The 15,550-nt window shown below is 41.5% G+C and overlaps 1 protein-coding gene across 1 annotated transcript in view; it reads left to right on the top strand.

Moving 5' to 3' along the window:
- TRPM1 (transient receptor potential cation channel subfamily M member 1) overlaps window positions 1-15,550 on the top strand; it is a 76,778-nt gene that overhangs the window by 41,904 nt on the left and 19,324 nt on the right. The window contains exons 18-23 of the mRNA XM_024742733.1: window positions 6,854-6,976; window positions 7,524-7,655; window positions 9,713-9,841; window positions 12,170-12,421; window positions 13,522-13,696; window positions 15,267-15,287. Coding sequence (XP_024598501.1) covers window positions 6,854-6,976; window positions 7,524-7,655; window positions 9,713-9,841; window positions 12,170-12,421; window positions 13,522-13,696; window positions 15,267-15,287 — 832 coding nt within the window. The remainder of the gene's footprint in view (window positions 1-6,853; window positions 6,977-7,523; window positions 7,656-9,712; window positions 9,842-12,169; window positions 12,422-13,521; window positions 13,697-15,266; window positions 15,288-15,550) is intronic.

The raw sequence follows: 15,550 nt of genomic DNA, 5'->3' as shown, positions 1-15,550 counted from the left end.
CATTCCAGCTCTGGCCAATGAAAAGCCTAGAAACAAAGACCTACCCAAAAGCATGAACATTCCTAGTGCCCAGATTGTGGCTTTGAAAAATCATTTCCCATTCACTGAAGCCAGAACTTCTTGGAGAAATGGTTGATTCCAGGTCTGTAGCAGGATATGAACAAGATGAGCCCAGAAGATCTGACACACCAGATGTTAAAGAAGCTATCAAGGACCCCTAGGGTCAGTTCAGGGGAACCCAGGAGCAAACATGAAGAGGCTTCCACTGGTCAAACAAACAGGACAGTTTGGCTTTCAATACTATTACTAATAGCAATGAATAGTAAATATCTTTAAATCCATGAGTTCATAACAATATTTTTAAGTAAACATATACACTAATAAAGAACTATCAGGAAGAAAAATTAAGAAAACAGTCATCCCATATACAGTTGTATCAAAAAGAATAAAACACCTAGGAATAAATTTAACAAAGAACGTGAAAACCTGTATATTGAAAACTATGAGATATTCATGAAAGTAATTGAAGACACAAATAAATGGAAAGATATTCCATGCTCAATGATTAGAAGAATTAATATTGTTAAAAAGTCCATGCTACCCAAAGCAATATACAGATTTAATGCAATCCCTATTAAAATTCCAATAGCATTTTTCACAGAAATAGAACAAGCAATCCTAAACTTTATGGGGATCCAAAAAGATTCCCAATAGCCAAAGCAGTTTTGAGAAAGAAGAACAAAGCTGGAGGCTTCATGCTTCCTGATTTCAAACCTTATTACAAAGCTATTGTAATTAAAACAATGGAAACAGGAACATAGATCACTGGAACAGAATAGAGAGCCCAGAAATAAACCCATGCATATATGGTCAATAAATTTATGACAAAGAAGCCAAGAATATACAATAGGGAAAGGATAGTCTCTTCCATAAATCATGTTGGGAAAATTGGACAGCCACATGCAATGAAACTGAACCACTATTTTATACCATACCCCCAAATTAACACAAAATGGATTAAAGACTTGAACATAAGACCTAAAACCATAAAACTCCTTGAAGAAAACATAAGCCCTTGACATGGTGATGATTTTTTTTAATCTGACACCAAAAGCAAAGGCAACAAAAGCAAAAATAAACAAGTGGGACTACATCAGACTAAAAAGCTTCCGCACGGCCAACGAAATCATCAACAAAGTGAAAAGGCAACGTACTGAATGAGAGAAAATAGTTGCAATTGTATGTCTGGTAAGGGGCTAATATCCAAGATATATAAAGAACTCATACAATTTAAAAGCAAAAAACCAAACAAACCAACAACCCAATTAAATAATGGGCAGAAGATCTGAATAGACGTTTTTCCAAAGAAGACATACAGATGGCCAACAAGCACATGAAAATATACTCAACATCACAAATCACCAGGGAAATACAAACCAAAACCACAATGAGATACAAAGTGAAAAGGCAACGTACTGAATGAGAGAAAATAGTTGCAATTGTATGTCTGGTAAGGGGCTAATATCCAAGATATATAAAGAACTCATACAATTTAAAAGCAAAAAACCAAACAAACCAACAACCCAATTAAATAATGGGCAGAAGATCTGAATAGACGTTTTTCCAAAGAAGACATACAGATGGCCAACAAGCACATGAAAATATACTCAACATCACAAATCACCAGGGAAATACAAACCAAAACCACAATGAGATATCACCTCACACCTGTCAGAATGGCCATCATCAAAAAGGCAAGAAATAAGAAGTTTTGGCAAGGATGTGGAGAAAAGGAAACGCTGGTGCATTGTTCGTGGGAATGTTGGTGGGTGTTCAGCCACTATGGAAAACAGTATGAAGGTTCCTCAAAAAATTAAAAATAGAACTACCATATGACCCAACAATTCCACAACTGAGTATTTATCCAAAGAAAACAACACTAACTTGAAAAGATATCTGCACCCTAGGTTCATTGCAGCATTATTTACAATGGCCAAGACATGGAAACAACTTAAGTGTGCATTGATGGATGAATGGATAAAAAGTTGTGATATATATATGTACATATATATGTATGCAATGATATATATACACACAATGGAATATTATTATATATACACAATGTATATTTTATACTTTTATATATATATATACATATATTAAATGGAATATTATTCAGCCATAAAAAAGAATGAAATCTTGCCATTTGCGATGTGGATGGACCTCGAGGGCATTGTGCTAAGTGAAATAAGTCAGGCAGAGAAAGACAAATACATTATGATGACTTTTACATGTGAAAACTAAAAAAACCAAAAAGCAAGTTCATAGACACAGAGAACAGATTGGTTGTTGACAGAAGCAGGGGTGAGGATGGAGTGGGAGAAATGGGTGAACTGGTTTTTAGTTTTTTAGTTTAACTAAATTGAATACTTTATAATAAAAATAACCCACAATGAGATAGCACTACACACCCACTAGAAAAGCTAAAATTAAAAGACTGACCATACCAAGTGTTGGCAAGCATGTGGAAGAACTATAACTCTTCTACACTGCTGGTGGGAATACGAAATAGTTAAAAAAAGAAAAATTAGTTACCTTCAGTAGCTGATAGGAAATCAATTCATTATCTTGAAAACAGGTACATAAAGGGGAAAGAATCAAGCATTTATCCTGCATTTTCTGTATGACCTGAACCACTGAGTAGATGAGGGAAACATCTCTGTAAAATTATTCCAGCCAAGAAATGGAAACCAAATGATAGCATTAGAACAGCACCAATTTTCAACCCCGGTGAGTTGATGAATTGACATCAACTGCTGCTAACATCACCAAAAGAGAAACGGTATACTTTTTTTTTTGTGGTACGCGGGCCTCTCACTGTTGTGGCTCTCCCGTTGCGGAGCACAGGCTCGGGATGCGCAGGCTCAGCGGCCTTGGCTCACGGGGTCCATCTGCTCCGTGGCATGTGGGATCTTCCTGGACCGGGGCATGAACCCATGTCCCCTGCATCGGCAGGCGGACTCTCAACCACTGCGCCACCAGGAAAGCCCAAGAGAAATGGTATACTTTTTAATGAAAGAACATGCCATCTACAGTCTTGCCATAGGGCTCAAACCTGGGTCTGTTTTTGTTTCATAGATATGTTCATTCGTGTCGTATTTTAGATTCCACGTGTAAGTGATATCATATTGTATTTGTCTTTCTCTGTCTGACTTACTTTGCTTAGTATGATAATCTCTAGGTCCATCCAGGTTGCTGCAAATGGCACTATTTCATTCTTTTTTATGGCTGAGTAGTAGTCCATTGTATATATGTACCACGTCTTCTTCATCTAGTCATCTGTCGATGGACATTTAGGTTGTTTTCATGTCTTAGCTATTGTAAATAGTGCTTCTATGAACATTGGGACGCATGCATCTTTTTGAATTATAGTTTTGTCTGGATATATGCCCAGGAGTGGGATTGCTACATCATATGGCAACTCTATTTTTAGTAACCTTCATACTGAACATATCTACAAAGCAGAAACAGACTCACAGACATAGAGGACAGACTTGTGGTTGCCAAGGGGGAGGAGGGGTGGGGGAGGGAAGGATTGGGAGTTTGGGATTAGCAGATGCAAACTAGTATATATAGGATGGATAAACAACGAGGCCCTACTCTATAGCACAGGGAATTATATTCAATATCCTGTGATAAACCATAATGGAAAAGAATATGAAAAAGAATATATATAACTGAGTCACTTTGCTGTGCAGCAGACATTAAACATGACATTGTAAATCAACCCTACTTCAATAAAATTTACAAAACAGCCTGGGTCTGGTCCAGCCTCTGCATCCAGCTTCCAAGTGGCAGGAGAAAACAAGGGCAGAGGAGCATCCCCAAATCCAGTCCGTGATGAAGTCTACAGGTCCAAATGTTCTCTCTCTTCAACCCATAAACAACCAGGAAACATATATTTTAAAAAGCAGTTTTTAAACATGCCAGAATTTTAAAGAGCAAGATGAAACTATAGAGTCTATAGCAGTGCTGTCCAACAGAAATAAAATGCAAGCCACATATGTCACTTTAAATTTTCTAGTTAAGAAAGTAAAATTTTTAATAGTTACAAAAAGTTTTTTAAGTACATTGTAAAAAGTAAAAAGGAAGCAGTTGAAATTAATTTTAATAATATATTTATTTAAACCAGTATATACAAAATATTATCATTTCAACATGTTTTTGAAAGGAAAAAAATCACTAATGAGATCGTCTATATGCTTTTTTTTGTACTAAGTCTTTGAAATCCAGTGGGTATTTTTCTATCATTTCCTTCTTTACCATTTAGATATAATGTCTACCCAAAGGTATAAATATTTGTAAGCATCAGATTTCCTCCCAAGCATTTTTTTTTTTTCTTTTGCGGTACGCGGGCCTCTCACTGTTGTGGCCTCTCCCCTTGCGGAGCACAGGCTCCGGACGCCCAGGCTCAGCGGCCATGGCTCACGGGCCCAGCCGCTCCGCGGCATGTGGGATCTTCCCGGACCGGGGCACGAACCCGTGTTCCCTGCATCGGCAGGCGGACTCTCAACCACTGCGCCACCAGGGAAGCCCCCTTCCAAGCATTTTTAATTCACAGCATAAATATATAATTATTTTAAAGCAGGGATGGTTTGTTCTTTTTTTAATTTAATTCTTTGAATAGGTCATAAGGACACGCACATATTAAAAAATTAAAACTATTTTAAAGTATAAGCGACAAGTCTCCTTCCCAACTCCTGTCCCCCATATGGCTCGTTCTACCCATTGGCAACCACTGATATTTGTTTCTTATGTATATTTCCATATATAAAGCTACTATGAATAACTATTCTTTTTTTCCTTCTTTTCATGATGAGGTAAATATTCTTTTTTTTTTTTTTTTTCCTTTTCACAAGGGTTGGCATCGTTATTGTTTTGTACCTTCCTTTTTCACTTCCTCTGGGACACAGAATATTCCTTCATTCTTACCCGCTTCCCCAGTTCTCCTTCATGGTCCTTCATGACCAGTCCCCAGTGAGGCCATGGAGGTCACTCCTGCCTGGGGGTGCTACACTCACTGCCACCATGAGTGCTCTTGGACACATACCGTATCTCACTCACCTGCTGTATAAATGTCCAGAAGGGGAATTGGTGGCCCCGTGGGGATATGCACTTGCAATCTTGATAGCTGTCCCTCTGTGGAGGTGTCCACCTATAGTGTAGGGAATGTCTTGTTTTCCTACAATTCCACCAATACAGTGTGTGAGCAGACATTCCAATCTAATGGTAAAAAATGAGATCTCTGTGTAGTTTCTTTGAATGTCTCTTATTATGAGTGAGGACAAGCCCATTTTCCTCTCAGTACAAATGTCCCTAAGTTCACTGCCTTTGCCCATTTTTCTGCTGGGTTGTTAGAATTTTTCTTCTTGACTTCTAGAAGATCCTTTCTAATTAGAAAGATTAGCCCTTTGCCTGTCACATGAGCTGCAAATATGTTTGCCCAGAAGTTATTTTTTACTTTGGTTAAGGCATGTTTTCATTGTACAGAAGTTTGTGATTTTTTTTCAGTATCAAAGATACTGATCTTTATTTTGATTGCTTCTTGATTTGGGAGCCTAATTAGAAAGGCCTTCTCCTACTCTCCATTTATGAAAGAATTTTCATGTGGTGATTGTTAGTTGTTTTATCTTCTCTCTGTGCCCCCTCCCTTTTTTTTCTTTCACAAAATATTTGAGCTAGATGCAATTTATTCTGGTGTATGTGTGAGATATGAATCCAACCTAATTATTTTCTAGATGATCACCCAGTTTCTCAATACAGTTTATTAAATAGTCATCTTTACTCCTCCCATTGGAGGTGGTGTTTGTATCACAAATTAATTGCCTATGTGTAGTTGAATCATTTTCTGGACCTTCCATTCTGCTCTATTGTTTGGTCTCTTCGTGCACCTGTACCACTTTGTTTTAATTATTGGTGCTTTATAATATAATTTTTAGTATATGGTAGAAATAACCCTTTTGTGTTACTCTTTTTTATTGAGATTTTTTTTTGATGTGGATCATTTTTAAAGTCTTTATTGAATTTGTTACAATATTGCTTCTCTTTTATGTTTTGGTTTCTTGGCCGTGAGGCATGTGGGATCTTAGCTCCCCGACCAGAGATCAAACCCACACCCCCGGCATTGGAAGGCGAAGTCTTAACCACTGGACTGCCAGGGAAGTCCCCCTTTTGTGTTATTCTTAACAATGGATTGCTGAGGGGAAACTTTAAAAAATTAGCATTGAACGTTGGGGACAGAGTTCCGTATTGAAGACACACTGCATGGCACTGATAAAAATGACAAGGGTTTCCATCTATGAGCTAGGCCATCCTTCTGCTGTCTAGGCAGAGCCCAAGTAAGTCCTACCTTCATGAGTCACGTTTGTCTTCCAACTCTTGGTCCATATATTCACATTTACATCTAAGTTATTCCTATATAAATATTTTTGGTCTACTTCACTAGAGGTATCATTTTATTTATTTATTTTTACTTACTATATTTTACTTTAAAAAATTGCCTGCTTTGAAACACTGTGCAAGATCTTCGCTTTTTAAGTCAGGATTCCACACAATACTGCTTGCTGTTCATCTAGAAAAATCTGGTGGATGATCTTAAATTTCTCAGTGTCTGCAATTCTATCAACATAGCAAACAGAATAAGCCACAGATCGTCAGAGCAGAGATAGACCTGTTCCAGGGCTGCTAGATTACTGATTAATGCTGAAGATCATAATTAAAATTTTTTGCCTATACTGGGAAAATTTTTAAGAATTACCATAGCTTAAAAATCCACTTTTCTCATCATACCTAGGTTATCATGGGGATTCTTCTCCCCCCGACCATCTTGTTTTTGGAATTTCGCAGCTGTGATGACTTCTCATATCAAACATCCAAGGAAAATGAAGACGGCAAAGAAAAAGAGGAGGAGAATATGGTCAGTGATACCCTTGATTCTAAAAGTATCCATCAACTCTCATTTTCAAAATAGTTGTGATTTCTCTCGCCGTGAATTTAGAAACTGCAAGAATTGGGGACATTTTTATAATCCTTGATTTTTTTTAAAAACATCTTTATTGGAGTATAATTGCTTTACAATGGTGTGTTAGTTTCTGCTGTATAACAAAGTGAATCAGCTATACATATACATATATCCCCATATCTCCTCCCTCTTGCGTGTCCCTCCCACCCTCCCTATCCCACCCCTCTAGGTGGTCACAAAGCACCGAGCTGATCTCCCTGTGCTATGCGGCTGCTTCCCACTAGCTATCTACTTTACATTTGGTAGTGTATATATGTCCATGCCACTCTCTCACTTCGTCCCAGCTTCCCCTTCCCCCTCCCCATGTCCTCAAGTCCATTCTCTATGTCTGCGTCTTTTATATCCTTGATTTTTGAGGCACCTGTCTGTTAAATATGGTGCTGGAGTCCAAGGCGTTTCCCATCTGGCAGCCTGCTTGCCACGTGCTCTGCTCTGCTTCCAGGATGCGAATGCAGACACTGGCTCGAGAAAGGGGGACGAGGAGAATGAACAAAAAAAGCAAAGAAGTGTTCCCATCGGGACCAAGATCTGTGAATTCTACAACGCTCCTATTGTCAAGTTCTGGTTTTACACGGTAAGTTCCCCGCCCTTAGCCTTCACCATTTAGCATGTTTTAGACATGTCAGAATCAAGAAAATTGTCAAGGGCTTAAAAAAAGTGTTTTTTTAAAAAAAAAATCAATGGATTAAAATTAATTATGAAAACAGAAGTGGGACTAACTCAGAATCTTCAGCTAAAATTGGATCTAGATAGATATCTTGTCATATATTTATACATAGGAATGTGGCCATCCTAGCCCCAAATACACCATTTCATAAAGCAAAATTGTCATATTCTGTTTGCTCAAGATGAAGGATTTTTCAAATGCCTTTAGTAATACAAACTTAGGGAAGTAGAGTTTTATTCCAACAATGAACAAAGATGACTAGTATTTAGAGAGCAAGCTCACAGATGTCATTTTTCAGGAGACTGACGGGGTTACTCAAAGAGTAGGGTTGAACCCAGAGCATGAAGTCCTGGAATAGAGGAGCAAATCAAGGCATCTCTGCTCTCAAGTGCAGGCCACACTGACCTTGTGACCACACACTCTCCTCCAGCCCCATCAGTGGCCTCTGTCTGGACGGCTCCAGCAGAGTGGTGCACCCAGAACAAGAGTGGTCCAGCCTTATGCACGTGGATGGGCAGGAAAAGTGGGGCGAGGAGACTGGAGCAGCTTGGAAGCCTTTGGAGGAAACTGGCTCAGGTGCAGGCCGTCCCAGCAGGGGTGGCAGGCATGCTGTGGTTCCTGCAACCACTGCAGTCCGGGGGAGGGACAATATTCATGAAGTCCCAAATGCCAAGCAGCAGCACACGCCTGGCACATCCTGGCACTGCCGTCCCATTAGTGACTGGGTGCGAGCAGGTGATGGGACGTGAGGGGCCAGGTCCAAAGCCATGGACAGGGTGATGGATGAGGAGGGCAGAAGGCAGAGGCAGAGCTCTGGGGCGTGGCACCCAGCGGGCTGCATGGGGACCCAGGCCAGCTATAGCCTGGACACCCAACCTTTTGGCAGCCACATCTGGCGATACCACCAAAGCCACAGCTGCCCACCTGTTCTGGTCAGAACCAGCTGGGGACCAGGAAGATACCTGGCCTCCACAGATGCGTATGAAGAGGGCGGGGCCAGGGGGCTGATGAGCCTTGGGCGTCTCCCCAGGGCCTCTAAATGCTGCCTCTGGATGTGGGGAGGGGGTTGCACATTTTATAGCTTGCCAGGGGTTCCCAGTGCAGCCCCACTTTGAGAATTCTTGCTCCAATCCTCCTGCAAAGACTAGATAGTGGATACATGGGATGCTACCTGTATCCTGGTAAAACTTAAACAATCAGGAGGGAGGCATCTTTAAAAAAAAAAAAAAAAAAAGGCTGCAAATCACAAATATAGTTGCTAGTATACACCCTCCCCCCACCTACCCAAGACTTCAGAAGGGGCCTGTACCCGTGGTGCGTACAGCTTCAGAGTGAATCAACCTCGGTCATCTTCAGACCACCTCCCTCCACCTCATATCTCACTCCCATATCCCTCCCAACTCTACATGCCACAAGGATAGGCACCCTGCTGTGGGCACAGCACATCACAGACATATCAGGGCTGACCGAGGGGCCTCAAGACAGGTGTGTGTACCCGGGAAGACACCTCATTGTCAGCCTCCTCCCTTCGAACCTCCCACATCCATCAGCAGTGGAAAGGTTCAAGAAGGAAATTTGCAAGGCAGGGAAGACTCAGTAACATTTTCCAATTTCCAGGAATGTAGAGGGCACACCAGTCAACTACTAAAAGTTTCGCGACTCATCATAATTTCGTGCAACTTTATAATTTCCCCTTGAGGCTGATAGTAGCAACAAATACATCTTCATTTAGAGAACGGACTGTCAGTGCCCATATTGCACTAAAGTACAAAATGCCTCCCCATCTGCCTCAAAGTCCTCTGCCTGCACCGGTGATGTGAGTGGAAGTTTTCCTCTGAAGGATTCAGTGCATCTGGAAATGAAAATTTGTTTTAGAAGATGTGTCCACTTGTAAATAGGGTTTCGAAGCTTTTTTCAGGCACATGTGACCTCCCCAGACACTGCTCACAGTTTCTGCCTTTCAGATATCTTACCTGGGTTACCTACTGCTGTTCAACTACGTCATCCTGGTGCGGATGGAGCGCTGGCCCTGCCTCCAGGAGTGGATCGTCATCTCCTACATCGTGAGCCTGGCCCTGGAGAAAATTCGGGAGGTGATGCTCCAAAGGCCTGTCCCAGCCCCACCCACCACTGACTTCAATTCAGATGTATCTTCTTTAAAAAAAAAAAAAATTTTTTTTTTTGGCCACAGGGCGTGTAGGATCTTAGTTCCCCAACCAGGGATCAGACCCACGCCCCCTGCAGTGGAAGCACAGAGTCTTAGCCACTGGACCGCCAGGGAAGTCCCCAGATGTAGCTCCTTATTTTAAAAACGTATTGTGCAAATCCCAAGTGCCATGGAACTTTTCTTTCGAGGTGTCACAATCTCAAGTTGATTCAGTTCCCTTGCTTGAGATTTATACACCTTCTGCTTCCAACTGAATTTGAACTTGGAAATCAAAACACAAGGCAGAAAAGATGGTGTTTAGTAATAAAAATAAGTCTGAGTGCCTAGAAAAGCAGCATAAATGCTGCCAGGTACCTGAGACAAACCAATGACTCCAACTGGGTACAAATTTGGGCTCCGTTTTCTCGGAGCTGGAAGTAGAAAGGGAGATGTAGGAGATGACATTTCTCCTGTAACTCAGGACTTTGAACCACACTGTCCTCCCTCCAACCCAGAAGGGGATTCTTGTGCAAGGGGTTTATTAAAGGAGAGCTCCCAGGAGAGCAGAGAGAGGCAACAGGGTGACCAAGTCAGAAGAGGGGACGGGGCTGAGCAAGGTGTGGCTTCAGTGGAATCTGTCCCTGGCCTAATCCTGCAGGGAACTCTGAGTGTATTTAATACTGTAGAGTCTGTCCCACTTTGACCAAAGGGAACAGACTTTTGTACCCACATCAGCCAGCCATCAGCATCTCTGGGAAAGTGGCTGCAATTGCCCAAGGGGGCAGGTGGGAGCCGAACAGTGGCACCTGCAGCAGATGGGGGCTGGGCGCATCCACCTGGTGGAAACCTCCAGTGCCTCTGGGCAGGCTGCCAGCGCAACTGCTGCAAACAGGGGGAACAGCATTTTCAAAGAAGTGTTGAAAAAGGACAGATACCATCTCTTGCAGACTCCTGTCACAGGAGACTTGAAACTAACATGTAACTTCAAGAGGGCAGCCCCTGCAGGCTGCAGAGGAAATATGGGCCAGGTCCTTTTCTTTCTAATATCACCTGCAAGTTTTAATTCTTTATATCAGCTTGTAAAGGAAAAGCTTATAGCCAAGAAGAAGTGAACTTGAGAAAGCACACAGCAGAATTTCATATTCTTTCTCCCACTGATAGAGAACCAATATTCTTATTTTGCAATCAGCAGTGACCCTTTCACTGAACTGAAAAATTATCACTGGCAACTTCTTCCCAGGAGAGCTAATTCGAGGCTGTCAGTCTGATGACAGCCCGAGAAACGCAGTGCCAAATCTAAAATGTTATAACCCATCTCCTACTACTCCTGTTTCTTTTCTAGCTGGGCTTCATTCAAACTTTGCCCACTTTACAACTGGGATTTCCCACGTGGCCTGCCGTGCCATCTCTAGGGACACCGTGAGCTCACTGAGCATCAGCCATATGCTGACACTGTTCTTTACCCCCAGTTATAGGAAAGAGGGTGGGCAGCCATCAGTCAGAGTGCACAGGTTGTTAAACTAGTGCACGCCTTCTGGGTTGGCCCATAAATAGCCACCACCCCATCCCACCTCTGGAGCCCCCAGAAGCTCCCCAGAGTCTCGGTAAGTAAAGGGGTACCACTTTTAAGACCCCCACCCTGCTGCACGCCATAGCTGCATACGTGGGGCTTGCTCTAAGTGTGCCCGTGCCTGCTGCTTGTTACATATTTTCAGGTTTACTCTGAGGAAGTGTCCCTTTAATCAGTGGTGATTTTGAAAGGGTAAGCTCTCAAGCAGGAGAAAATCAAGTTCAGCTTTCCCCTGACTTCCCATCTCTGAGTTACAAAGCAATTTTGGCTGATAAACACTTCCCATCCCGATTCTGCCATCTCCCCTGGGTGGACTGCCCCTCTGTGGGACCACACAGGTTTATCTCTGCTCTAGAGTTTTCCTCCTGGACTAACTCTGGAACGTGGGCTCACAGGCAAGTGTCCAGAGAATTAGAAAAGGGATCAAAAGGCAGCTACTTTAATTACAGCCAGAGGGACATAATTTAGAAGGCATTTCCTGAGAGTTTGTGAAACCCTGACTCTAGGCATACAGAGGATTTTGTGGAATTTCCCTTTCTAGATATGTTTTTCTGCCTGAGAAGATTAGTACTTAGAAGTCTTGAGCAGGAAAGGGGACCAGATGCCCTGGAATGCCACTCCAGTCCTAATGTCCCAAGATTCTAAGAAGACAAGTCTTCCAATACCACACTCCCTTGTTTTTTGTTCTTTGGCATTTCTTTATAGATCCTTATGTCAGAACCCGGTAAACTCAGCCAGAAAATAAAAGTTTGGCTTCAGGAATATTGGAACATCACAGACCTCGTGGCCATTTCCATGTTCATGATTGGAGCCATCCTCCGCCTACAGAAGCAGCCCTACATGGGCTATGGCCGCGTGATCTACTGCGTGGATATCATCTTCTGGTACATCCGTGTCCTGGACATCTTTGGTGTCAACAAGTATCTGGGACCCTACGTGATGATGATCGGAAAGATGGTTAGTCCTGACGCCCCGTGAGTAACTACAGACACCGAGACTGTGGTTAGGACCTGAGGCCAGGCCTCCAGCGTGGCTCTGTTGCATTTCATTTGACCTTTCCCTTGCAGTTGGTTTCCTACAGGAAATGTTCTTTGCTTTAAGATACATAGTTCTTCTACATATTGACAATTTAATTAAATCCAATTGATGAACATGAGGTTGAGGGCCTACTGTAGGTACATGTATTTCTGGCAATAACCCAATACATAACCTCCTAACGTGCAGTAGAAGCCAGAGACAAAGGGGGCCTGGGGTCACCCTCCCCTACCCCTACTCCAGACAGTCTTCCAGCTCATGTGCTGTGGCATGGAGTGCACACAGGCAATTCGTGTGATGAGATCAAGACAAATCCATGGCAACATTTACTCCAGAACAGGCCATAAAATATGAAACTAAAAATGAACCAGCAGATCATCCTTACATCACTTAAAATAGCCCAAGTGTTGGGACTGGTCCCAGAAGAAAGGAAGTCTTCCAAGCTTAGGAATAACTCTTTGTAGGGCAAGTGGTTTTGAGCAAAGGGATATATGGTTGAGCTAATCCCAGCCAGGGCCCTCATCTTCAGGGATGTTCAAAATTAAGAATTATGTGAGGTCAGTATCCATAGTAACCAGAGCATTTCGCACTGTAACTAACTACTCACTGTTTGTATAATGAATGAATATCAGTAGTATGTGCTCTCAACTCACCATCTCATTACCTCCTTAGATATCTACTGCTCTTACTCCTTAGTTTCCCTCACAAATTCCTATATTTTCCATAATTGTTCCCTTTCTCCATTTGCAGTTGTAGTTACTAGAGGAATTTATTTATGGGTAACAATAGAGGAGAGGAAAGATTGAGAGCATGAGATGAGAATGGCAATGTTCTAGAATAAGGTGTATGCATTGCATGAAGTACAAGAATCAGTAGCCCATGGATGGGATGGAGGGAGGGAAAAGAAGCTTCCTCCATCCTACTTAAGCACTCATAAGGTCTTTGAGGAGCACAGTGTAATGAACCAGGTGAACTTGGCCCATGAGTCAAGACAGTAAGAGGCGCATTTCCTCTCTCCTCAGATGATTGACATGCTGTATTTTGTGGTCATCATGCTGGTGGTGTTGATGAGTTTCGGGGTAGCCCGTCAAGCCATTTTGCATCCAGATGAGGAGCCTTCTTGGAAACTGGCCCGAAACATCTTCTACATGCCCTACTGGATGATCTACGGAGAGGTGTTTGCAGACCAGATAGACCGTAAGAATAGAATTCATAGTAAGATTCTCTTCCCTGCTTCCCAAGGCAGATGATCAGTTCCAAATTAATGGAAGAGCCTGTGTTAATTTGGGAATAAAGTATTTTTTATTCTGCCATAGGCATCAAATTATTTTATGAAGAAATCAATGCAGATTATGAAATACAGAGTTTTGAGACATCGGTCCTGTCTTCTACTCTGAGAACCACTAACTGGAATTCTGAGTCTTACATCCCTTGAGCATGTCCTACACATGAATGTAGTCCCAATGCCAACATCCTAATTTTTCTTCAACCTGAATCTTTTTCTGCCCTGAGATAGAGCTGGTAGTGTTATTTCAGTCAAATGAGATAGTGACTATTGCCATGTGTCATCCTCTTCTTCAAGCTTCAAAACCCATTTTCCACATAGCTATCCATTTCCTCTTCACTCCTGGAGTGATATTTTTGTATTATCAACAGTATTCTGGATGTTAGCAGAGGAAATGAGCTGCAATCCTGCATGGATTTCTGGGGAATGCAGGCCCCAGCTCTGCCCAGGCTGAGCTGGTAGGTCACAGTGTCTCTTGTGTTGTAGGAAGTGAAGTTCAAATGCTCTTATGCTATTTCACCCAGACAGTTATGGCATCACCAATGAACAAGCATCTTCAGACCTATTTTCATGTTAGTACCAATATCTTAAGTTGCATGTTGTGCTCTGTCAAAAAGCACCAGGTACAATAGCATGGCTGCTGCTTCCAGTAGAAGCAGAAGCTTCTTGAGAATAGAAGGTTCTGAACATCCTTGCCTTGTAGGAAATGCAGGGTTGTTTGGTATATCTCCACTAAGTGAGACTGATAACCAGTTGCACAATGCCTTCTACCTACTGGCTTTCATCACGTGATTCAGGACACATCCTTATCATGAGTATCTCAGGGTCAATTAGCAAATGTGTTTGTAGCTCGGTAAACCAGAACGTAAAAATCTAATTTTGTTTCAAAGGAATATTAGCTTCAGTAAACATACATAAATGCTAAAAGTCCCTGGATCCAGACGTAAGTTGTAATATTTTTATTTTTTTTATTAAATTGGGTAACAAGAGAAGATGAAGAGGCAAACTTGAGGCTATTTTCAGTAACACCATGAAATGTAGGTTTTCAATTCTTGGTCTGATTATTTCATAATAATTTTGTATTTATTTGTGCTTATGATGTGTTTGTGTTGGGATACAGGGAATGCTTGATTGGTCAACCTACATGTTAAAATGATCATCTGTTAGTAGCCTCATGTCTTTTTCACAGTTTTTTTCACTAGTGAGTTTTACTATTGCTTATGACGTGGTAAAATAAATATTCATGAAATATATATACATATATTTCCTATAATTAATAATGTGTAAAATTCTCCTAAGCAGATCACTGTTTCCAAGTGTGAATCTGTAATTCCCAAGCTTGAACACTTTACGTTTCTTGACAGCAAAACAGTTCTTGTGTTGTTCATCATTTGTTTGACTTTTCTCTCAACTGTCTTATTTTTTTCTTCCTTCCCGTCAAAACTAAAAAAAATAAAATGCTGCTTTCCAATCACTCTGTAGTCTACGCCATGGAAATCAATCGTAAGTTTATGCATAATTGATGACTCTAGTCCATGAAATGTGTGTATTAATTAGTTTCTTCCTCAGCTAATTACCAATAGTCTTATACCAGTTTCAAATATTTCTCTTGTTTTCTGGTGTCAGTACTTTTGTAAACGATAAGGAAGTGAAAAGTAAATAGACAATAAATTCATGGATATTACTTCACTAATTACTGTTGAGATCATCCTATCTTTTTCGTCAGAAAACAAGTCCCATATGATCAAAGTGGCATTTCAAATGAG

This window comes from Neophocaena asiaeorientalis, unplaced genomic scaffold, assembly GCF_003031525.2.
Source record: "Neophocaena asiaeorientalis asiaeorientalis breed wild unplaced genomic scaffold, Neophocaena_asiaeorientalis_V1.1 scaffold155, whole genome shotgun sequence".
Lineage (NCBI taxonomy): Eukaryota > Metazoa > Chordata > Mammalia > Artiodactyla > Phocoenidae > Neophocaena > Neophocaena asiaeorientalis.
Note: the sequence above shows the minus strand (reverse complement) of the source record. Positions and strands in the feature narration are given on the sequence as shown.